The sequence below is a fragment of the Urocitellus parryii genome, chromosome 15 (genome assembly GCF_045843805.1).
Source record: "Urocitellus parryii isolate mUroPar1 chromosome 15, mUroPar1.hap1, whole genome shotgun sequence".
In the NCBI taxonomy this organism is placed as follows: domain Eukaryota; kingdom Metazoa; phylum Chordata; class Mammalia; order Rodentia; family Sciuridae; genus Urocitellus; species Urocitellus parryii.
Window position 1 is genome coordinate 46,682,708 of NC_135545.1, and position 24,375 is coordinate 46,707,082.

The 24,375-nt window shown below is 43.2% G+C and overlaps 1 protein-coding gene across 2 annotated transcripts; it reads right to left on the reverse strand.

The window, feature by feature from the left end:
• Nucleotides 1–333: 333 nt before the first annotated feature.
• Nucleotides 334–15,033, reverse strand: Marveld3 (MARVEL domain containing 3). Of its 2 annotated transcripts, none has more exons than XM_026399296.2 (3): nucleotides 14,588–15,033; nucleotides 12,020–12,147; nucleotides 334–971 (listed from the first exon to the last, which is right to left on the reverse strand). In XM_026399296.2, exons 1-3 carry the CDS (start codon nucleotides 15,031–15,033, stop codon nucleotides 334–336), a joined length of 1,212 nt encoding a protein of 403 aa, XP_026255081.2. The 2 variants fall into 2 exon arrangements, with proteins under 2 accessions (XP_026255081.2, XP_026255082.2); XM_026399297.2 differs by lacking the exon at nucleotides 334–971 and adding an exon at nucleotides 5,779–6,389.
• Nucleotides 15,034–24,375: the final 9,342 nt, after the last annotated feature.

Here is a 24,375-nt window from a genome sequence, read left to right on the forward strand (position 1 = left end):
GATGTTTTGTTCTCAGCTTCTGAAATTTCTCTGGCTAGTTGGCTATTTCTACCATTATCATATGGTTAGACAGCATCACCATCAGGGGATAGCCTGACTTCTGATATTGCTTTTTGTACTAGTTTTTTCAAGTGGTCATCGGGTCAGCCAACAGGGACATACTGATCTCCCTTTACAACAGAAAAATGAGACCATTAACTCTGCATTCATACCAAAAGAAGCACTTATAAAATTGAGTATGTGAAAACCAGTTATTTGCAGTGGCTGTGAAAGACTTGACTCTTGAGAGAGACAATGGGGTTGGGTTGACAATTATGTTCCAGAAGGTCTCCCTTAGAGCGTCCCAGACCACAGGTATTCTGGGACATCCCTGCCATTTCTCTGCTCTTCTTGGCTGTCTTTGTAGAGCTTCTGTTCCCGGTAGCTCCGCAGGGCCAGTACCACACTGGCACTGTACATAATCACCAGGAGACAAGCAAAGGTGGCTGCTGCTCCGTCGGTGCCTGCCAACTGGCAGTTCATCCAGGTGAGACCCTTGCGGGCGTAGAGCCTCTCTCTTGTTTTGCAGGTGTCCGTGGAGTTGATCTGCAATGCCACGTGGAGGTAAACGCCAATGCCTACGCAGTAGCCCACTGCTGCCAGGAGGCTGAAGGCGGCCTCCAAGAGGAGCCACTTTCTAGGCAGTTTTGTTAGGCTCTTGGCTCCTTGGAGTAAAACGCCCATGGTGAGGGCACCCAGCCCCAGAGGAACAGCCACACCGCCATATATCAGAGGCGCCCGGAGGACTGTATACTTCTGGTCCAGTTGCCGAACCTCCTCCAGCTCAGTGCCCTCAAATGGTGAGTAGTAGTTGTTTCCAAAGCCACCACCACTGGCAAAGCTGGCGCTGAATCCAGCAAGGACAAAGTAGGAGGCCACGATACACATGAGAACCATCCCGTTCAAAATCACCTCCACTATCTGTACCACACCTAGAGGAAGAGAGAGTCAAGGTAAACACTGACATCACTCACCAGGTCAGACTAGCGGATCTGCTGACCCGATTGTAAGAACACGGTCACATTCAACATCAATATTCTTGAATTGCTTGTGGTGGGTGGTTGTTTTAAAAATATGTTTGAAATATCAGAATGCCATTTTGAGAAATTTTAGGCTGTTCTTATAAATACTCCATACACATTTACCATGTATCCCTGTGACTGATAATGAGATTAAGAGATTTATCCTAAAGAAATGAAAACTTTTGTCCACAAAAGAACACATACAGTAGTGTTCATAGTAGGTTTATTTATTATTTATTGGTGCTGGGGATTGAACCCAGGGCCTTGTGCATGTGAGGCAAGCACTCTACCAACTGAGCTATATCCCCAGCCCACAGTAGGTTTATTCATAATAGCCCAATACTGGGAACAATCCCAGTGTCCTTCAGTGGGTGAACAATTACACAGGTACACTCATGCCACAGAATGCACTGATGAGCAATAAAAAGGAATGAGCTGTTGACATAGACAACAACGTGGACAAATCTCAAGGGAATTATGATGATCGAAAAAAAGCCAGGCTCAAAAGGTTACATACTGAGTGAGAGGAAAAGGAGATGGGTGTGGCCATAAAAACACCAGGGATGTCTGTGATGATCGGGCAGCTCTGGACGGTGGTGGTGGTAACCACAACCTACATGTGAAAAAACTGCATAAAATACATACATTGTTTATAGTTATACAAGATGTAACACTGGGGAAAATCAGGTTAAGGGCACACAGGCATTTCTCTGTACTATTTTTGTGACTTGTGAATATAGCAAAATGATTTTTTTTTTTTTTTGTGGTGCTGGGGATGTAAACCAGAGCCTTTTGCATGCTAGACAAGCACTTCACCACTGAGCTGCATCTCTAGCCCAGCATAAAAAGTTTTAAAAAACAACATAAGCATTAGCTGGGCACAGTGGTGCACACCTGTAATCCCAGTGGCTTGGGAGGCTGGGGCAGGAGGATCTCAAGTTCAACAGCAAATTAGTGAGACTGTTAAAAAAAAAAAAAAAAGGTGGGGGAGGCTAGAGATGTGGCTCAGTGGTTAAGCACCCCTAGATTCAATCCTCACTACCAAAACCCCCTCAAAAAACAAAACCAAAAAACAAAACTTACACATAAACTGAGAAAGTCCATTCAAGTCTCTACACATGGTTCTCTATCCTTAACCACTTAAGTTTCCATTACAATTGTCCAGTGTTCCTTTATACAAATAAAAGCATACACAAGTCTGCATTTCATCCCTTCTCTGGCTTTTTTCACAAAAGTGTACCATATTCGCAGGTCTGTATTTGCATTTTGCATTTACTATACCCTACCGCTCTCTCCACATCAGTTTCTACAGAATGACCACATTCTTTGTGCATGGCCTCCAACTCCATTGTATGGATGGACCAGTCTGTTCAAGCAGATGGATCCTGATGGATACTTGGACTGTTCACTTAGTGGTGCAGAGTGGGGACAGTGTTCTTCTTCTTCTTCTTCTTTTTTTTTTTTTTAATATTTACCCTTTAGTTTTCTGTGGACACAACATCTTTATTTTATTTTTATGTGGTGCTGAGGATCGAACCCAGCGTCCCGCGCATGCCAGGCGAGCACCACGGCTTGAGCCACATCCCCAGCCCCGGGACAGTGTTTTTTTTAAGTTTAAGGAATCCACAAATGCTGCAAGATAGTAAGAGCCAACAGAGACTGAATATCTTCTTGTCTGAGCTTAGCTTTCATCTGGTACCAACAGAGGTCCCAGACTCTTCTGAGGAGAATGTCTGTTATCATTTCCTTGGGATTCAGAGGTGAGAAAGAAGGGAAATGCAAATGGACCTGGAGTGGGAACACCAGGTTCAAGTCCCCACTGTTTCCTGCCTTGTGATATTGCCCATGTCATTCAGTCTTTCTAAGCCTCAGACACTTTATCTGACCAATGAAGACAAGGTTTCCAGTCTTATCCCACAAGGCTGTGGTGAGGGCCAAGCACAGTTGGCCTTCCATACCTTCAGGTTCTGCATCTACAGATTAAACCAAGGATTGAAAATATTTGAAAAAAAATTTAACTGTACAGAACATGTAGACTCTTTTCTTGTCATTATTTCCTGAACAATACAGCAAAAATGACAATTCCCATGGCATTTGCATGGGATTGGGGATTGTAATTTTTAAAAAAATACTTATTTTTTAGTTGTAATTGGACACAATGCCTTTTATTTATTTATTTTCATGTGGTGCTGAGGATCGAACCCAGGGCCTGGAACATGCTAGGTAAGCACTCTACCGCTGAGCCACAACCCCAGCCCCTGGATTGTAATTAGTCTAGAGATGATTTAAAGTATACAGAGAATATGCATAGATTAGTTGCAAACACTATGCCATTTTATACAAGGGACTGGTACATCCTTAGATTTTGGTGTCCACGGAGGATTCTGGAACCAGCTCCCCTGTGCATACCAAGGGATGACTGTCTCTGAAAATCACAGGTTATTGTTTCTAAAATGTAAATTGGTGAGAGGCTTAAGAAATGGGACAGATTTATTAAGAGTGTTGTTTCCAGAATTAAGACAACCATCAATGACATAGGTGGCACAGTGAAGTCTATAATCTGGGCAGCTAAAGGACATGGGCGACAATGGGCTTGCTATTCCTATCTCCTGTGGGCCCACACGAATTCCTGAAGGTCCAAGAGACACAGCAGTCATGGGCTCTCACTTGAGAAGCTGCATTCTTTTAATTTAAAAATCCAAGTAACATCAGACCCAAACTGCCCAAGATACAGGAAATATGACCATTTTCCTTCTGGAACAGATTCTTCCAAACCAGTGGAGTCCTGATCCATATACCACACATCTGCTGGGCTGAAATGGAATAAATCTAGCTCTTGTGAATCACCCTACTGACAGCAACAACTGAGAGGGATAACAGCTGACTTCTGGGTCTAATGATATTGGGTCTGTTGAAGGAATATGATCATGTATTATTGTTCCAGGAACCAGCCAAGCCTGAGCTGGCTTAGCTACCAATATCAAACAGGTTCAAGTATTTTTAAGCAAGCTGCTAGGGCAGAAAGAGACACAGGCTCCAGAGAAATATGATAGGGATGACCACCAGAGATAGCAAGTTGGGATGGAACAAGTGTTCAGAAAGACAGCATAGAACTCTGTAGAAGTGTAGACTCAAAAACTCACAGATCTTTGCTATAAATAGCATCTTTCTGGGTAAGGCTGTTTTTGTGGCTGGCCATTTAATACCCCTTAATCATACATCTACTTCTGCCTTTGCACTATAAATTTAATTTTTAAAAAAACAAAGATGGAGGAAAGCAAATCCAATTTTTAAATTTTTTTTATTTTTCTAAAATGAATACATGTTCAGTCATGTATAAAATTAAAAATTAAAAAAAATCCCCTTCTTTCTACAAAACTGTTAATACTTTCTTATGTATTATTCAAGAAATTTGACAATCATACACATACATGTATCTGAACTTCCTTTTCTAAACTCAAACTTATCTTCTAAATGCAATAAACTGTCCTTATTCAAGAAAATGATATAAACATATTTTAAAGAGAACCATCATTTTGAAATTCAAATTTTTCTTTGGATTTTTTTGTTTGGATTCACATAAGCAAAGAATGGACTTGTACCAAGAATATATTGTAATGTTCCATAAGTCATTATTCCATGTGCAGTAAAAACCCATGAAGTTGTCTGGCCAAAAGCGACACTCTTCTGTTGGGAAGGATTATACATTCTTTTCTTCTGGATGGATCCTGAATTCCAGACCTCAGGTTTAATTCTTCATACAATGATACATTTAGGAGAGGTACAAAACACTTATTGAGTTTTCCAGCCATTGTGAGGGGCTTACAGAATAGCTTCTTTGCAACCCAGTGAGTTAACTGACTCCTCTTTGCCCAGCTCACGCCCGCTTGCAACTTAAATTTTTCAGAGGTAGCTCTTCTGGAAGCCCTGCCCCCTTTTCCCGGTGAACTGTGGCAGCGGAAGGACTATGGGCTATCTGCTGAAGACAGCTGTATCCAGAACAGTTCAGGCTAAAGTTGTCTCCTGCCTCTGTGACTTCTGATGAACTCTGAAGATAAGGTACTTTCAATTCGCTTGGTTATTTTCCCTCATTTAATCAAGAACTATACTTCTTTCTCTGTCTCTTTTAGTACTGGGGAATGAACCCAGGGGTGTTTTACCACTGAGCTACATCCTTGGTCCTTTTTCTTTTATTTTGAGACAGGGTCTCACTAAGTTGTGAGACTGGCTTTGAATTTGCAATCCTCCTGCCTCAGCCTCCAGAGTTGCTGGGATTACAGTGTGTGCCACTATGTACCACATGCCTTTCCCCTGTGAGTCCTGGATTCCAGGCTTTATATATTTATTTATTTTTAAAAAATAATTTTGGTTAGGGGGCTGGGGTTGTGGCTCAGTGGTAGAGCGCTTGCCTAACATATGCAAGGCACTGGGTTTGATCCTCAACACAACATATAAAAATAAATAAATAAAATAAAGATCCATCAACATCTTAAAAAAAATTTTCTTGGTTACTCCCTCAATAACAGAGGATTCCAAAATCCAAAGTTGGTTGTGCCAAAGAATGCTGCTTCACACAACTGGGAGCTAAGCCCACTTCTACTGAAGTTGGCTTGCTACTTTTGAAGTTCTGGCAAGTTTTACAACAAAGAATTCTTACAAAAGATGGTAGTTCAGAGTAATTTCCATCACTTATATTTGGTAGAATGTTTTAAGAAGCCTAAAACACCAACATTTCTGGAGGCTTCTCTTTCAGTTTTTTGACTTTTAGGTAACCCCTGATGGCTAGGACAGCTCCCACAGCAAAGACCCCAATACCCAGGGCTGTGAAGACCCCAACTCCTATATCTCCACCATGGAAACTGCAGCTGAAGCCACTGTACCCTTTGCTTTGGTACAGTGCTTCCCTCTCTTTACACACAGGCGAGCCATAGGCAGCGGAGAGGTAGTGGAAGAAGTAGTACAAGGCTGGGATGTATGCCCCAGCAATGAGCATGTCCAATAGGCCTTCGATCACCAGCCACAGAGGACAGTGCCATGGGACCCGCAGTACACCCATGGCAATGACCAGGCAGGAGAAGGCCATGAGGGCTCCACTATAGGCCATTGTTGCAGTGACCATGGGCAGCTTGAGCTGGTAGAACTGGACATCCAACTGCTGGGCTTTCTCTCCATCTGGACCCTCAAAACCACTGTAAGCCCCCCCATACTGGTAGTAGTAAATACCCCCCAGGCTGGTGATGCCCGTGTAGCCCCCTGTGGAATTGTAAGATACAGAGCTGCAGGCCAGGATCAGCAAGTTCAGCAGAACCTCCAGCATCTGACAGCAGGCTGCAAAAAAAGGGTGCATTACCATTTTAAGAGATGCTGTTTTTGCAAATGGAGGCTCTTCCACCTCCAGGCTCATCTTCCCCAAGGAAGCTCAGACCCCTGGCTCTTCGTTCTGCTCCCTGGGGCAACCAAAGCTGTGTAATTTAGCATTAGGTGGTAGCATGGAACCATGGTCTCTTGAAATGGTGTTGGAAATACTTTGCATTGAAAAAAGTAACTCCCCAAGAGCAAAGCGGTCTGCCCAGGAGAGGTCAGAAAGAGGGGAGAGAAGTCCTGCCCATTAGAAAGATAGGCATCCTGCAGGGAGGGCGAGAACATTCCATACCACCACCTAAAACACTAAAAAAAGTCATCTCTTTATGTGTGCTCTATGGTCTCTTCAATTTGAAAGAGATTTCTCCAAGTTTGAAGAAGATCATAGCAGTTAAAAATATGCAATGAAGTTTTTTAAAAAGCATGGAAATTATACATCAAAACATTGAATGTAGCAGCTGGGGGTGTGGCTCAGTGGTAGAGCACTTGCCTAGCATGTATGAGGCACTGGGTTTGATTCTCAGCATCGCATATAAATAAATGAAATAAAGATCCATCAACAACTAGAAAAAAAAGTGTCTGTGGGCCTGGGAGTGAGCTCAGTGTTAAGCAGTAAAAAAAAATGTTGACGGTGGTTTTTTGCTTATTAAAAATATCAAAGATTAAGTTAATTGATTCTAGGATACTTACTGGATTAAAGAAACTACTCCTAGACTTCAACTCCATAAATATGTCTTAAAGTTTAATTTCATTTTATTTAGTTTCCCTAAAGAGTAATCATTTGGGCTGGAATATTTCCCCAGAGTTCAATTCCTTCAGGGCCCATGGCTTCTTTATCTTGGACTAGGGAAGGTATCTGTTCTCCTTAAAATCAACTTTATTGAGATACAACTTACACACAATAAAATGTCTCACTTTCAGTGTACTGGCTTGATGAGTCTTGACAAGTGTAAGCATAATCAAGATACAGAGCACATGAATTTCCCTAGTAGCACTTTGTGGTCAACTCCTCTCCTCCTCCCTGGGCAGCCTCTGACCTGCTTCCTCTGATTAGAAGTTGGTTTTATCTTAAATGTCATGTACCTGGAATCATACAGTAATGTACTTTCATGAACTCTGGCTTCTTTAGCTCAGCACAATAGAAAGTTAGTATTTCTGAGCTGGCACTGTACACTCTGGGATCAGCCCAGTGGCCTTTCCCTGGCTGCAAGGGAAATAGGCCTGCTTCCAGCTAGCCTATTTCCTGTGTGACATCAATGTACTCTTTAATTGAAATGATGGTACTCTTTAATTGAAATGCCATCTTCACTTGTAACTCTCTGTCCAAATGCAAATAATATCACTATTTTCTTTAATAATAAAACTTATTGCAAAAAAGGAAATGTAAATAAGAGAAATAAATTAACCACTGTGAACATTATATACAATATATATTATTTTTTTAATTATACACATATGTGTGTATATTTATATATTTATATATACACACACACACATATATTGGTGAGTATGTATATGTGGGTATGTATGGTACTGGGGATTGAACCTGGGGCCTCTTGAGCATGCTAGGCAAGCATTCCACCACTGAGCTACCTCCCAGTATTTTTAATTTTTATTATCTATCTATCTATCTATCTATCTATCTATCTATCTATCTATCTATTTACTTTGGTACTAGAATTGAACCCAGAGGCACTTAACCACTGAGCCACCTCCCCAGCCCCTTGTTTATATTTTATTTAGAGACAGGGTCTCACTAAGTTGCTTAGGGCCTCACTAAGTTGCTGAGGCTGGTTTTGAACTTTAGATCCTCCTGCCACAGCCTCCCCAGCCACTGGGATTACAGATATGCACCATCCCACTTGGCCTTTTTCATTTGGAGACAGGGTCTCACTAAATTTCTGAGGCTGGCCTTGAACTTGCAATCCTTTGGGATTATATGTGTATAACATAGTGCCTGGTGGACAATTTACTTTCTGGACTTTTGTACCACATGTTCATAATTTTTATTGTTGTTTGTTTGCTTTTATCTACTATTGTATGACCTATTTTTCCACTTAAGAATATAGTATGAATATTTTTCTATCTCAGTAAATATAAATCTACTTCATAACTTTAAAAAACATATGATGGGCGGGGGATGTGGTTCAAGCTCTCTCTCTCTTAAAAAAAAGAAAAAAATATATGATGGCCACAATTAAATCATTGCAATGTAAGGGACATTTAGGCTTTCCCAGCGTATTGCTGTATGAAAGGAATTTCTTAATAGAATATTAGAAGGACTACAGCCCCCACCAAACCCTTTATTCCTCTTTTAAACTTTTGTGTAGGGCTGGGGATGTGGCTCAAGTAGTGGCGCACTCGCCTGGCGTGCGTGTGGCCCGGGTTCCATCCTCAGCACCACATACAAACAAAGATGTTGTGTCTGCCAAAAACTAAAAAATAAATATTAAAAAAATTCTCTCTCTCTCTCTCTCTCTCTCTCTCTCTCTCACACACACACACACACTCTCTCTCTCTCTCTCTCTCTCTTTAAAAAAAAAAAAAAAAAACTTGTGTAACCACAAAAGAATGCCTCGGACTGTGGAAATGGCCAATGGCACCCTTAAAATAAAGCCCAGAGGCTCCCATGCTTTCCTTGAGGTAGACAGCCCTCTCAGAACTCCAGGGAATATGGTTCTGAGCCAGCACCTTTCTCTGTCCTAAGAACCGGAGGTTCAGCTGACAGGGTGGCACGTGCCTGTAATTCCAGTGATTTGGGAGGCTGAGGCAGGAGGATTGCAAGTTAGTGAGACCCTGTCTCAAAATGAAAGGAGCCAGAGATGTAGCTCAGTGTAGGGTACCTGGATGCAGTCCCCAATACCACACAAAAGACAAAATAAAACCAGAAAAACAAAACCCGGGCAGTTCCCCTAGGGTCACTCCTTGCTTGGACTCTGGCCATGGCATTCAGATCTGTTAATCAGTTAACACTGTTAAAGTCAGCTGCAGTTTGAAATCTTGATCTGATCTCAGTACAGACAGGTTCTGCACAGGGTGTTCAATAAGCATTAGGATAAAGGGGACTGCAGGAGCTCTGGTGGTGCAGTCTGCAGCCGAACACACAAAAAGGGGAGTGTGAGCGTAAATTAGAAAACGACCACAACTTCTACCCTGAACCTTTTCAGAGCCATCACAAATAAACGTCATTGTCAGTGGGGCCCCCTGTCCTTCCCCTCCTGCCCAGGATGGACTGTGCTGGCAACTCCTCCAGCTCAGGTTCCTTGTCAGGAAATCGCTCCTCTGAAAAACAAACTCGGAACTCAGCACCTACACCTCAAGACTCTGAGAGATCAGCACTACTGACTCAGAAATGACAACTGTCGGAGTAAATAACCCTTTTTTTTTGGGGGGGGGTAAGCTCTCACTAAGCTGCCCAAGCTGTTGAACTTGTGGGCTCAAACAATCTTCCTGCACAGCCTGTCAAGCAGCTGAAGATTAACCTTTGAAACGTGCTTTGCAGTTAAGGCGAGAGGCTGAATGCAAACCCCATGATTTGAGCACAAGGGTCTCAGGCAAGAGGGAAAAAAACAAAAGGGAAAGGAGAAGCTGCGGGGAGCAAACAGGAGCCGGGGAAATGCACCTTCCTGCCGGCTTACCGGTCTTTCTCAATAATAAAGGAGCACAACCTACACATGCACAGGATTTTCTGGTGGCCTGATATGTGCCTGTGACTTGGCTTCAGTCTGATCTCTATACTAAAAGCTTTTAGTATCGGACAATTCTTGCTTGTAAAAGTAAATCTGGGGCCTGCCTCTTTTTGTTGGCCTCCTAGTAATCCATGGAGCTTTCTGAGTTAGATCACAGCCCAGATTTCAGCCCAGTCTCCCTAGAAAGAGAAGGAGGGCTACAATTGTTCCCAATTTTTGCAAGTCTGTTGGGAGTGGGGCATGGCTTCACTGATAAGGAAGTCAGAGGATCTACTCAAAGGTGGGTCTAAAGAGCTTCAGCTGACCTTTATCCAGGCATGTATTTCCTGCTTGAGTCAAGTTCCCAGTGTTCAATGGTTGTTTCGCTCAACACAATGCCGTATTGTGTATTTCTATGGGTCTCTGTCCATCCAGAGTTCCTTTCAAGCCCTCATTTGTTAGTTTCTGGAGGCTGAACTATTCTTTCACTACCTTGACTTAGAAACCCAACCTCCAGGCTCAAAGCCAAAGTGCCAGAAGCAATGAAGCCTAAACCACAGGGTCTGTTTCAGTCTGAGGCCCTAAGCCCTGCCCTTTCGTCTTGGTAAATCAATCTCAAAAGAAAAATGTCTCTAGGGAGAAACCTGTCAGCCAGCCTCTGGCTTGTTCCTGTTATTTAGATGATCAAGAAAAGAAGAAACTAAGCAAGTAAACTACTTGAGGACTTAGGGTCAGGCTCTAAATTTCCATCGGAGCTCCTTCATGTAACAGCTGTGTGACTTTGGATGACTTGTTGTGCCTCTCTGAGCCTCAGGAGTTGAGAGACTTAAAAGGCAAGGAGGCTGCACCAACATATGTAAATTAAGGTAATGATCCCTACACTGGGATTGCCTAGAGGCCTTTCATTAAAGTTCCTTATAATCCTATAATCATGTACATCTTTGTAATCACCCTAAGATACATTTTCAGTTAGGAGCTCCATGATCTCTTCCCTTAGGCTGGGCTGTTTTCTCCCTAATTCATACATAGCCCAGGAAGATTGCTTACAAATCCCGCATGCCATTAGGGCTCACCCTGATGAACCAGACTTTCTTCATTGTTGGCGCGGGCAGGACCCATGCTAAGATGAGAACCCTGAGAGCTGACACTTAATATTAGCTCAGTGTTTTGCAGACTTCATGTACTCAATACATAGGTTTTTTGGTTTTTGCTTCCAATAAAACAGAAAATACCAGTGTGTTTGATATGTAGTAAGGCAAATGGAGTTTCATGGCATTTTTGTTAGTGCGTGTGAACTTGGTCTTAATGTAAAATGTATTTCTTACAGTGCATCTCAGCCAATGGCATAATCAAAAGCCATTGATGAAGTATTTGGGCGTCAGGGCTCCAAGAAGACCATTTGCTCCTGTCTATGTGGTCTGGGCTGCAACCTGATGGCCCACTGGGGTGATTTTTCTTCTCTCCAAACTCAGCTACCTTGTCAGAGAAGCCCCCACCAACACTTGGCAGCTCACGGCCAGTTGCACCTGCAGCCCTTGGGGCTCCCCCTGGAGTCTGGAAACTGCAAACATGGCTGCTCAGTGCTCTAGGAGAGCAGCCTGTTCTACACTTTCCTTTGTTCGGAGAGACAGAACCTCATGCAGGTATGGAGATGAAAATGCGAGGGGTCCAACGTTTCTCTGCACAGGGCATATTTATATGAGTGCTATGGATATTCTTAAAAATCACTTTATTTCTCTGGTTTCTTGTCTGGAGAATGATAGCTCATAAAATAGTTTCTATTTCTTTCTTTCTTTCTTTTTTTTTTTGGAAAGCAAGAACCTCAGATAGGTATGGAAATGAAAACACTAGAACCCCAAAGGAAAGTCTGTCCCCCACTTTCAGACCACTTGCAACAGCAAACAGTACACGGACTCCATAAAGGCTCACCTCTCCCTGTGCACAGGTATCTGCATTTGTGACATTCCAGGAGCCCCTCCGCCTCCGACTGGTAATATTCCACTTCCTCTAGTCCAGGCCTGGGGTGCGAGGGCACGTATCTCCCCGAGGTGGGTTCACTATAACTGAAAAGCACACACAGCCATTAGGAATGGGCCTCTAATTCAGTGGCTCAGTCGGTATTAGAACTCTTTTGACTCTTTGCGGTGGGCCTGAATGTTACGGAAACAAGCTCTGCCACAGTATTTCAGACTTCAGGGGCTTCTTTGGTTTAGTGATGCCACCAAACGTCTAAACATGTGACCCAACATGGCTAGGTAACCCCAAGACCAATCCTGTAATCCCGAACACCTAAGTGCTGCCTTGGATGCTAGGTCATCTGCCTGTGGAATCTGCCTAACCAGGGAGCTGGGAGCTGTCTGTAGAGTTGAGGTTCTCAGTTCAGCAAGGACCAGGCCTCTCAGAACTAGTGTGTATTTACAAGACTCTGGAGTCCAGGTTGGCATGCTCTTCTGTCTGTGGTTACTGTGGAAATTCTCCAGGAAGATGGGAACTACAAACAATTTTTGAGATCTTCCTGCCTTCTCTTCCTCCACCAATCCTGGCACTTTCTATCTTCTTTCTCCCACATTTATCTAGCACATTCTGGGTTCTAAGATTCAATAGGAGGCTGCATTCTACTTGCTAGGCTCCAGGGATCTTTCTAGAACACAGAACTTATCTTAGATTTGAAATCCTTAAACATTTAGTATTGCACAGTAGGACTTTGCTTATTTCTCTACACTTATAGCCTCAGGCTCACAGACCCAGACTCAGTGAAACTGACCTTCGCCCCAAAAGATGACGTACTCTCCCATGCCTCTGGGTCACTGCAGACACTTCCTTCCACGGAAGGCTTCTCTAGAACTCAGCTTGTGGTCCTTTCCTCTGGAAAGCGCAGGAGCCCAGCTCTGTTCTTTCCTAATCCAAGTTTCTCCTGCAGCCCATTTCACACTGTGCTGCATCTGACCTGCTTACCCGTCATTCTCCTATACCAGGCTGTGAACACTAAGAGGGTAGATCTCTGCAGCCCTGTCCCACCATCCTATCCATTAAATAAATGCTTAAGTAGAAAACAGACAGGAATAAATTGCCCTTTGGTGGTGAGCAAACGAAGCAAAAAAATGAAAGTATTTCCTTCACTCACTTTGGGGTGGGGAAACTGGGACTCTAGTTTATAAGGAAACTTAAAAAGGCAGCCCTGGATTTTCCTAGTCGTGCAGTTGCTGTACAATGTGGCTTTAGTCAAAGAAACAATAGCTAGTGCCAATCTGGGCGCAACCTTTGTCATACTAGTTGGTTTTAGATAATGTAACATAAACTCAGGATAGTAGCTTTACAGCTGTGTGGACACAACTTCGAGAGACTGGGCTCAGCCTTTGAGTCCCACAGTGGAGGCAGGAGGCAATCATTGCCACAGGATCTGTGTGCCTCCTTGTTGGGGATGGCAGGAACAATATCCTATCTATCCAGTCCACAGGACTGGGCACATTATTTGCACATTCAGTAACATTTGTGAACTTGGATGAAATGTTAGCTTCCTATACGGGCACATGGGGACAAGGGGTGGCCTGAGTCTTCCATCTCCACTCTCCCCTAGGGCACATGATCTTCCAGAACATCAAATCTTTGTTCTACCAGAGCTTATGGGAATTCCTTGTTCTTCAAGGTAGGGATAGCAAAGTTTGTTCATTAAGGAAGGTGGGGTCTCAATGTGAGATTTGAAAGAGGCTGCCTTGAAGACCTCACTGACAAGAGGGAAACAAATCCATGTCCTTCCGTGAACAAAGTTTGGGTAGATTTAGTTCCTTGGTTAAAAGTGTAGCTTCTCTCCCAGCTGTTTTTGAAATGCATATAGCCCTAAAGGGGTAACATGTTAAATCACTAACTCTTCATGGGGCTGACTTTATTTGGACCTGAACACCAGGGACCAGGACTTTGAAAGTTGGGGAGGAGCTGTATGGTGGTGCTTGACTGTAAGCCCAGAAACTCAGGAGGCTGACAGAAAGGTGGCAAATTCAAGGCTAGTGTCAGGAACTTGGCGAGGCCTTGTCTCAAACATTTTTTTAAAAAAACTGGCCGGCTGGGAATGTGGCCCAGGGGAAAAACGCCCCTGGGTTCAATCCCCAGTACAAAGAGGACGAGGAAGAAGAATTAAAGGAGGAAGGGAAGAAGGAAGAGGAGAGTTAGAAGAGTCAGGGTCTGAAGTTCAGGGGCGGTCCTGAGATAGGCTAGGGAACGTGCCAGGGAGGAGCTTCACGGGAACCTGGCTTTTCCTGTCCAGGGTCCCTCTTCCTCTTTACCTGGTCCCAGCCCTGCCCCTGCCAAGAGGAGTGCTTTCAGCTTTATCTGGGATTGGTGGGGGCACCCTACGCTTTCCTTTCTCTCCAGGGTCACTTCCGAGGGCACAAAAGAGAGAAATGGTATTTCCTCTTTTAAATGGGCTTCCTAGGAAGCCAGGGCAGCGCAGGCTGGCCTTGGCCGTGGTCGCAGGGCCCGTGTCCCCAGCAGTCCCCTCACCTTTGTGGTGCATGGCGACCGAAGTTCTCCTTCCTCGGGGCGGGAGGCTCCGGGGTTTCCCAAGGCCCGGGCCAAGGGGGTGGGGCTGCCTCCCAGGTCGGTCCCCGAGTTGTGTCCCAGGTCGGTCCGGGGGCTGTGTCCCGCGTCTGGCTTTGGCGGGACTTTTCCCAACCTCTTTGCTCACTTGAGCGACGGCCCGCGTCCCTGTGTCTGTCCTGGCGGGGGTCTCGGTCCCTCCCTCTGTCCCGATCCTCTCGCCGGTCCCTGTCTCGATCCCCTCGCCGGTCCCCGTCCCTCCGCGCGTCCCCATTCCTTTCCCTGCGCCGGTCCCCGGCTCTGTCCCGCGGTCGCTCAGGGTGGTGGTCTCGGTCCGGGCGGGGGCGCCGGTCCGGGTCCCGTTCTCTCGGTCGAACCCGGGGCTCGCGAGTCCCCAGCGAATCTTCCATGGCACGGTTCCGTGTCCCCGCCCGAGAGCGACAAGTTTCCTGGGCAGGTGGCCAAACTCAGCGGCAGGGAGGGCGGCAGCACACCTGTGCGCACGCGCACAGCCCGGCAGCTGGCCTGGGAGCGCTCACCTGTGCGCGCGCCCCAAGGACTGAGTGTCCTTCCCTGGTCAGCCAGCTGCGGCCGTCACCGTGTGGGTGGTTATCACCACGCAGGACTTTCCATCTCCGAAGTATTTTTTCATTCGATTTTTAAAATATACTAAAACATCATACAATGCAAAGAAGCGCAAAACGTATCCTGACCCTCCTGATACTTGTCCGAAGGTGACAGACAGCAATGACTAAATTCCTCATGCTGCTAATGTACCTCCAAAGGTTTGTTGAGCCCATCAGAAATATCTTTTCTTCAGACACTTTTCAAAATAAGTAAGAATGGTCAATAATTATATGAAAAAAATGTTCCAAATTTTAGCCATCTAGGAAATGCAAATCAGAATTACTTTGTGATTCTGTTTCCCCTCAGAATGGCTTTCATCTAAGAATACAAAACCAACAACAACAAAACAATAAATGCTGGAGAGGATGCAGGGGGGGAAAGAACCCTATATACCTATGGAGGGAATGTACATTAGTACATTAGTCAATCAGTACAGAGGTGCCTCAGATATCTAAATACAGAACCACCACAAGATCTAGCTAGGCCATTCCTGGTTATATGCTCAAAAGAATTACAGTCAGCATACCCATGCTTACTGCAGCACAATTCACAATAGACATCTTGTGGAATCAGCCTAGATGCTGGCAATAGATGCATAGATAAAGAAAATGTGGTGTACATATACACAACCCAGTGTTAGTCATAAAGAAGAATGAAATCATGTCATTTGTAGGAAAATGGGCGGGGGTGGAGATCATAATGTTAAGCAAGATAAGCCAGACACAGAAAGACAAGGGTTTTGTTTTCCTTCATATGTGGAATCTAGGGGGAGGAAAAGATGTGAAAGAAGCAAGGAGACCATTAGAGAAGTGGAAGGGGATCAGGGAGAGACGATCAGGGAGAGGGGATCATATATGATCACATATGTTATTTGCATGCATGAATGTGCCACAAAACCCCATTGTTTTGTATAATTAAGATGCACTGAAAAACTTAAATTGTTAAAATATTCCAGTAGTAAATAATAAACAAAGCAACAATGATAAAAAATAAATAAATGTCATTTATTTTGACATAAAACAGTTCTAAAATCCTAAGCTCAGTATTCCCTTATCATGGCATAAATGCTCTCCCATGTCCAATTTCGAGAAAAATTGGTTTAAAGACTGGCTCAAAATTCCTGAAAATAATACATAATAATTGCATGTATCAATGGAGTAATGTTATAAGATGCAATCAGGAAAATTAAATCAGGATAATTAACACTTCCATTATTTCTTTGTGTCTGAAATCTTTAAATTCCTCTCTTCTAGTTTTTTATAAAGAATCTGGTAGTGGACTGCAGTCTCCCTACTGTGCTGTAGGATGCTAGAACTTACTTTGATCTAACTGAATGTTGGTACCATTATCCCATTATCCTCTATCCTCTGCCTCCCTAACCTTTCCAGCCTCTTATAATCACTCTTCTGCTCTTGCCTTTGAGATCGATTTTATTCTCACTAACATATGAGTCAACATGCAGCATTTATCTTTCTGTGTCTGGCTTATGTCACTAACATAATACCCTCCAGTTCCATATCCTAGGTGCTGCCTTCCCTGGTCCTTCCATGGCAGATGGGGAAAGGCAGCCGCCTCCAACCTCTTTTACAGGGGCACTGATCCCATTCATGAGGGTGGAGCCTCATGACTTAATCACTCCCCCAGAGACCCTATGTCTTTTTAAAAAAATTTTTTTTTAGTTGTTGATAGACCTTTATTTATTTATACGTAGTGCTGAGAATTGAACCCAGTGCCTTACACATGCCAGGCGAGTGCACTATCACTGAGCCACACCCCCAGCCTGAGATCTTATCTCTTAATACTAACATATTGGATATTAATTTCAACATAAATTTTGTTAGGGACACCAACATCCAGACCATGACATCCCTTCCCCCAAATTCATGTCCTTTGTACAAACAAAATATAGCCACTTTATCTCAATAATCCCCAAGTTCTTGTTCCAGCCCAAATTCAAAAGTCTAAAGCCAAAAGTCATTAAAATCAGATGTAGATGAGACAAACAGGTGTGTGCCTTGTAAAGCAAGCTCCACCAGGGTGGGAACTTACAAATGGCATACATGACACTTGTTCAGTAAACGAATGAATGATGTTGTTGAATGAATGGGAGGGGCCACACAGATGCCATGTCTCCAGGAAGCTGGCTCTCTTGGACATCCCTAGGACTTTGTTCTCAGGGTTCTTGGTCCTTTACCTTCTGCTTTCTCTTCTCCTTTCATTTGTGCCAGCCATTGCTGGGACTCTTGCCCCAGCCTATTGAGGACAAGGTCTCTGAGTCATTTATAAATGCTCCCCCAGTGTGCACTCAATCAGGATTTGTTGAATGGACATACGGACACTTTGATATCACCTTTGTCTCTCTTTCTTTGGTATTGGGATTGATCCTATGGGTGCTTTGCCACTGAGCTACATTCTCAGCCTTTTAAAAAAAAATTTGAGACAGCGTCTCACTAAATGCTAAGGCTGGCCCTGAACTTGTGATTCTCCTCTCCGCCTTTCAAGTCTCTGAGATTACAGGCATGTGCCACTGGGCTGAGCTGCCTTTGCTTCTCTTTAGGAGGGTTTTGTGGAGCAGGGAGGACCCAAAGGTGTCTTTGCAGGAGGCTGGGAAGTTTATAAAAGTTTTTTAAAAGTTCAGTTTTGTCTTAACTTCTCCATAAATCAATCCTCTGTGGCAGGTAGCATTTTCTAAAAAAAAGGCCACAACAGTATTTCCAAGAACAGTCCAAGAAATCTGCTGCTTCATCAAAAAGGTAGTCAAATATGGCATAATGAGCCCCACGGTTATGTATTATTATAATGTACCAATTAAAAAAGGAGACTAACTTGATATTCCCACCCTATGAGTCTGGGCAGGTCTTTGTGGCTTCATGGACAAAAAAAATCAGAACTGGCAACCTAGTTTTGGGGGCCCAGTGCAAAATGAAAACGAAGGGCTCCTGTCCAGATATCATTAAAGAATTTCAAGGTGGTGACAGCAAGGTGTTAAAGAAACAAGAGGCCCTTTTAAATCACGAGGCCCTGAGGGGCTACCTAGGTCTCATCCTCTCAAAGGTGGACCTGAACAGAATGCAGCAGAATGTACTTAGTGACTTCTGAGGCTCACCATGGAAGGTGGTACAGTTTCTTCCTGGCTGTCTCTGAGGATGCTCCTCCTTGGAACCCAGCCACAATGGTATAAGGAATCCCAAGTGATGTGAAAACTTGTTGTGTATGTGTTCTGGCCAATAGCTCCAGTTAAAGTGATAATAGTTTTTATAGACTAATTCTGTGTACTCAGGAAGATCACAGGTACTTTTTATTTTCCACAGCGTCATGCAAAGGTATTATAAATAAAACAATTCTAGTACATGTAAGTGCTGATGAAGTGTCAACCACACAAGTGAGAAAGGAACAAGAAAGAACACTGAGGGAGTCCAGTGAAAATCTCTTGGGTTTATTTAATTTTGGTTTAGCTTATGCTATTTTATTTGTAAAAGAGATGGTAATGAGTCAATGCCCTGATCTCTCTTTGCCTTTAATTAAAAATAAAAGATTTTTGGCTATTCCACTGTTCTTCCAGGAATCCATGGTAGATATTATGCATATGGAGGAAGGGCACAACAAGGGCAGGAGTTCTCTTCTGAGAAATTCCCTTGAGTAAATTCCAACCAAAGCAAAGTAGCAGATGGCCAGAGTAGAGAAAAGGAAAGTACTTGCTATTTGCATGTTGAAGGTAATTTTCCCAGAAGAAGAAAAATGAGGCAGGTGCAGTAGTACAGGCCTGTAATCCCAGCAGCTCAGGAGGCTGAGGCAGGTGGATCACAAGTTTGGGGCCTTAGAAATTTAGGGAGACTCTGTGTTAAAAAATAAAAAGGACTGGGGATAAAAAGCTCAGTGGTAAAGTAGCTATGGGTTCAATCCCCAGTAACAATCCAGTAACAATGACAACAACGAGAGAGAGAGAGAGAGAGAGAGAGAGAGAGAGAGAGAGAGAGAGAGAAGAAGAAGAAGAAGAAGAAGAAGAAGAAGAAGAAGAAGAAGAAGAAGAAGAAGAAAAGAAAAGAAAAGAAAAGAAAGAAGAGAAGAGAGAGAGAAAGAGAGAGAGAGAGAGAGAGAGAGAGAGAGAGAGAGAGAGAGAGAGAGAAACCCATGTTTAAGATTTTATTCATCTCAATACTCATTGAGGGAGTCAGGCAGATATTACAACAAGGTCACAAACAATTGCAAGAAGAGAGACCCACTTATAGGTCAAGTGTGATGAAATGAATGTACAAATGGAAGCAAAACTGCTTTTTTTCCAAAGAGGGAAAGGAAAATCAATTCAACTCCTACAAGCCAGGATATAATTTGAATGTATCGAGAAAGAAGTTTTTTTTGTATTGCCATCAGTCACCTATAATTTATAGAACGGAAGAACATCTCAAACACAATGACAGACTTGAATCAGGAAACTTGGAGGGGTGTCCTCTAGACAATGCATACTTTCCCCCTGAAGTTCCAACATAAAGGCATTGAATTTCCTTTAGCTGGAAAAAACAAGATGCTAAGTGGTCTTAAAGGTTTTGGGTTTGGGAAAGTGTTGCTTGAGTTTAATCCTGAAGTGAAATAGTATCCATGAGTGGTTCCAACTGAGTCCATTTGGAACAGAGCCAACACATTTGTATTTTTGAATAGTTTCATTAGGCACCCTATTTGAGAACCAGTAAGTATGTTTTTCAAGTGTCTCAGTCTTTTTGTATTGCTGTAACAAAATACCAGAAGCTGGGTACTTTGCAAAAGAAAAGAGTGTTATTCCACCCACCAGAGGCTCAAGAACACACTGCCAGCATCTGTTAGGCTCTGGTGAGGGTCTCATGGAGATGACATTACAATGGTGGGAGTGCATGTGGAGGAGATCACATGGTGAGACAGGAAGCAAGAGATCAGAGAGGGGCCAGGCTTGCTCTTTTTATAAAGACCTACTCTCATGGGAACTTAGGCACTTCTACCAGACTTGTATTCATTCATTCATGAGGGTAGAGCCTCATGACCTAGCTATCTTCCTCTAGGTCCCACCTCTTAAACACTACCATGCTGGGGACCATACTTCCAACATATGAACCTCTGGGGGACAGATCATATCCAAATCATAGCAATAAGTTAGCATTCAATTTTGTCCTAAAGAAGAGCCTAGCGTAAGAAGAATTAAATATGTAACTACTTTCTTTTTAGAAAATGAAAGTTTCTATTAGTTTTGGCACATCCTATGGAATTTGGGGGGCAGAGAGTTTACCAATTTGAGTGTTTGAGTATTTTCCTTCAGACATGAATGTAGGGGAGTCCTTGCATATTCCCTGTGTGATCTTCTGACTCTCTTCCCCTCCCCGAGTATTTTGTACTTGCTGCCAGACCCCAGACACAACCTCTGGTGGCAGAGGGGATTTAAGGCAAGGTTAGTTCCCCTGCAGGGGCCCTTGCAGAGAGAGGAGAGCTACAGGGAGAGAGAGCTGGCCAGCAGGGAGCAGTGCAGGCCAGGCTAGGACAGCTCAGCCTGGCAGGCAGGAGGCCCCAGGGCCACACCTGCCGCTCTCCCCAGCCTGAGCATTTCGTCACCCTTCTCTGCCTGGAGTTCAAGGTAGTTCCAAATTTTCTGAACCTCACATGCTATATAGGTGAGCTTAGGAAGTCACTCCACCCTCAGTGCCCAAGTGTCCTCATTTATAAAACAGGGATAATTGCACCTACCACACAGGATTAAATAAGCAAGAGTGTGTACAAGTCAGAGCAGTGCCTGGCACATGTGAATACTATAAATGCATTAGCTACTATTCTTGTCATTGTTACTGTTATTGTGCACTATGGATATAATTATGATAATAAGATAGTCCTGACCTCAGAAAGCTCAAAGTGTCAAGAGAGAGGCAGATAAGCAAATACTGCCTAATAGAAGAAAAAGATGTATGTGGTGGATGGACAGGGTATGGAGACAGAAGTAACCAAAAGCAGCTTCAAGAAGAAGCAGGTGGATAAGGAGCACTTTTAGGAATGAGTAAGACAGACAGACCTGGGACCTGGAGAGTCAAGGCAGAAAAGAACATTCTAGGGCTGGGATTGTGGCTCAGCGGTAGAGTGCTCGCCTAGCATGGGCGGAACCCAGGTTCAATCCTCAGCACCCCCTAAAAATAAAGGCATTGTGTTGTGTCCATCTGCACCTAAAAAATAAATATTAAAAAAAGGAAAAGAACATTCTAAATGAAGACAACAGCAGACAGAAAGCAGGTAGGTTTGGGACATTTACGTTCAAATTCTTCCATTTGGACCACAGTAGTGGGAGCAAGGACAAAGGAGAGAGAAAGAGACCGAAAAGGCAGGCAGGAGCCAGATCATTATAAGCCGGGAAAGCCAGGATTTGCCCTTGGACTTACTATGGAGGGTCTGAGGTCTCCAAGCAAGTAAGTGTACACATCTCCACTGTGGTATAGGGGAAAAGTCTTAGAACTTCTACTCAATCTATGACTGCTATCTTTTGGGGAATTTCTTTTTCTGAATCTGAATGATAGTGTAAATGATCTATTAGTGGCTTGTAGACACATAATGTGTATACAAATGCTTGCATATTGGGGTACATTTCAGGTTTGAGACTACAGGCTGTGTGGAGCCACCAGATGTAACTTGTAATCAGGGAAGTATCTCAGTCACATTTGTTATAGAAATAACAATCCAGAATGTTCTGGAGGGATAGTACCCCGTAGTCAAGGGTCTGGAATTGTGGATGGAAAGAAAGTAGACTTGAAAGATTTTTTTTTAATTGTAGTTGGGCACAATACCTTTATTTTATTTATTTATTTTTATGTGGTGCTGAGGATCGAACCCAGGGCCTCGCATATGCCAGGCAAGCGCTCTACCCATGAACCACAACCCCAGCCCCTCGAGAGATCTTAATGAATGTAATTACTTATGTGAGAAGGAGCAAGTGATCAACAGCATCAAATGTCCAAGAGCAGTGAGTCACTAGATGTCAAAAACTAGAATACTCAGTGAATGTCACGTACTGGTAACTACTCAATTTTTATTACAAAAAAAGCTAAGTAAGTTCAACATTGGAAAGTGTCAGTTATGTTTGGAGATTGCCAATGACCTTGGCCAGGTCAATTTCAGAGGATTGCTAGGAAGGAAGGGCCATTGCCAGGAGGAATGGAACATGGAGAGAGGGTATTTTTCTGGGATGGAGAGACGTCAGTGTAACTATAGGTTCGGGATGAAGAGGATAAATTAAAACCCTTTTTCTTGTCAAAACATTCATTTAGAACTGTTGAAAGAAGAACTTTTCTACAAGCATGTAGTGAGCAGGTGTCAGGGATTTATAGCTCCTTATTGGGGGCAGATCAGTATGGTAAATGGTTCAAAGGCATTTGGGAGACACTCAAGTAGGAAAGGCTAAGCACTAACATGGACAAGGCACTTCCAAAACTGATTTGTGTCTTGCAGGTAGCCTTGCCAACATCTGCCTCTTTTGCCCAGAGAGAGCCAAAGAAGCAGAATTTTGGAGTTGGAGGCTTGGGAAATAGGCTGTCCTGAAGTCCTTGTGAAGTCCTTGGGAAATGGGAAGTCCCTCTGAAGAGAGTTCTTCCTTATTGCCCTTAATTGATATCAAGTTAAAGACCAGAAGATTTTTACTCTGGAATGTTGAGGTGGGTTGATTGAGAAAGATGAATCCAGAAGAATCAATGAATCATGTATTTGAACAGATCTGATGGAGAGATCAAGGACAGCCCTCTTATCATTTGTCCTGTAATTTCAAGTTACTGTGAATGATGGATTATATAGTGGTATCTCTTGCTGTTTAACAAATTGCCCCCAAACTTAGAGTCTTTAAAAAACAGAGTTTTTGAGTGTATTAGTTTCCTATTGCTGCTGTAACAAATTACCACAAATGTACTGGCTTAGAAAATTAAGAGATCGTGAGATCAGAAGTCTGAAATGGGTTTATGGGCTAAAGTCAAACATTTTCCCTCTGGAGGAACTTCTAGAAGCTGTCCACATTCCTTCTCTCATGGTCTCATCATTCTGACCTGTGCTCTGTTACCTATCAACACATCTCTGACTCTTGCTTCCATCTTCTATCTTTTAAGGATCCTTGTGATAATATGTAGGCATATCCAGATAATCCAGGATAACATTCCTATCTAAAGATCCTTAATCGTATCTGCAAACTTGCATAACATATTCACACTTCCGTGGGGTAGGACATGAACCAATTTGGAGAGTTGTCATTCTGTTTACCATCCGGTGGGTCAGAAATGCAGGAGTGGCTCAACTGGAGTGTTTGTGTGTCTCCCTTGAGGTTGCAACCAAGAGGTTGGCAGGGGCTTGAGAGTTTGCTTCTAAGGTGACACACTTACACAGAGGGCAAGGGGATGCTGGTGCCAAGTGTCCTCATGACATGGTAGCTGGCTTTTCTCAGGTCAAAAGATCTAAGAGGTCAAAGTGAAAGCTTTAAAGTCTCTTTGATCTTTGTCTGGAAAGCCACATGCCATCACTTTCACAATAGTCTATTGGTCACACAAGTCAGCCCTTACTGAATGTTGGGAGCAGCACCTAAGAGTCCCAGAAGACTGGAATCATTGAGACCATGTTGAAGACTGGCTGTCCCTAAGGTTAATAATCACTCTTTTCTGATTATGGAATCCTTACAAATTTTTCTAAATGGCAAAGACTTTTTCAAAACATTTTCTGTTTTCAAAAATGTCCAAAAAAGCATACATATATGGGTGTATACAGCACTAATAATGTAACACTGTAAAAAACAAACCCTCTCCTAAAAACAAACTATTTTGTTTTTTTCATTTTTGTAAATTATTCAGTAGGTTTTTGTTCTATAATTTTTTAATGCATTTTAATATTTTTTAGGCCCCTTCTCTAGAGATTTTCATTATGTGTTTTCTTTTTTTTAATAATTTGTTTTTTAATTTTTTATTTGTTGATGGACCTTTATTTTTGTTTATTTGTATGCGGTGCTGAGAATCGAACCCAGTGCCTCACGCATGCTAGGCAAGTGCGCTACTGCTGAGCCACAACCCAGCCCTGTATTTTAATATTGAAGGCATCAAAATATACATAAAATTTTGCAGTGCAACAAGAAGATTGGATCTCTGAATCCAAGT

Excerpts from the sequence above, each read along its gene's own strand:
- Marveld3 (XM_026399296.2), bottom strand. The coding sequence starts at position 15,033 with ATGGAAGATTCGCTGGGGACTCGCGAGCCCCGGGTTCGACCGAGAGAA. Across the intron at positions 12,148-14,587 it reads GGTCGCCATGCACCACAAAG|TGAACCCACCTCGGGGAGAT; the intron begins GTGAGGGGACTG and ends TTTCAGTTATAG. Across the intron at positions 972-12,019 it reads ATACCTGTGCACAGGGAGAG|GTGTGGTACAGATAGTGGAG; the intron begins GTGAGCCTTTAT and ends CTCTTCCTCTAG.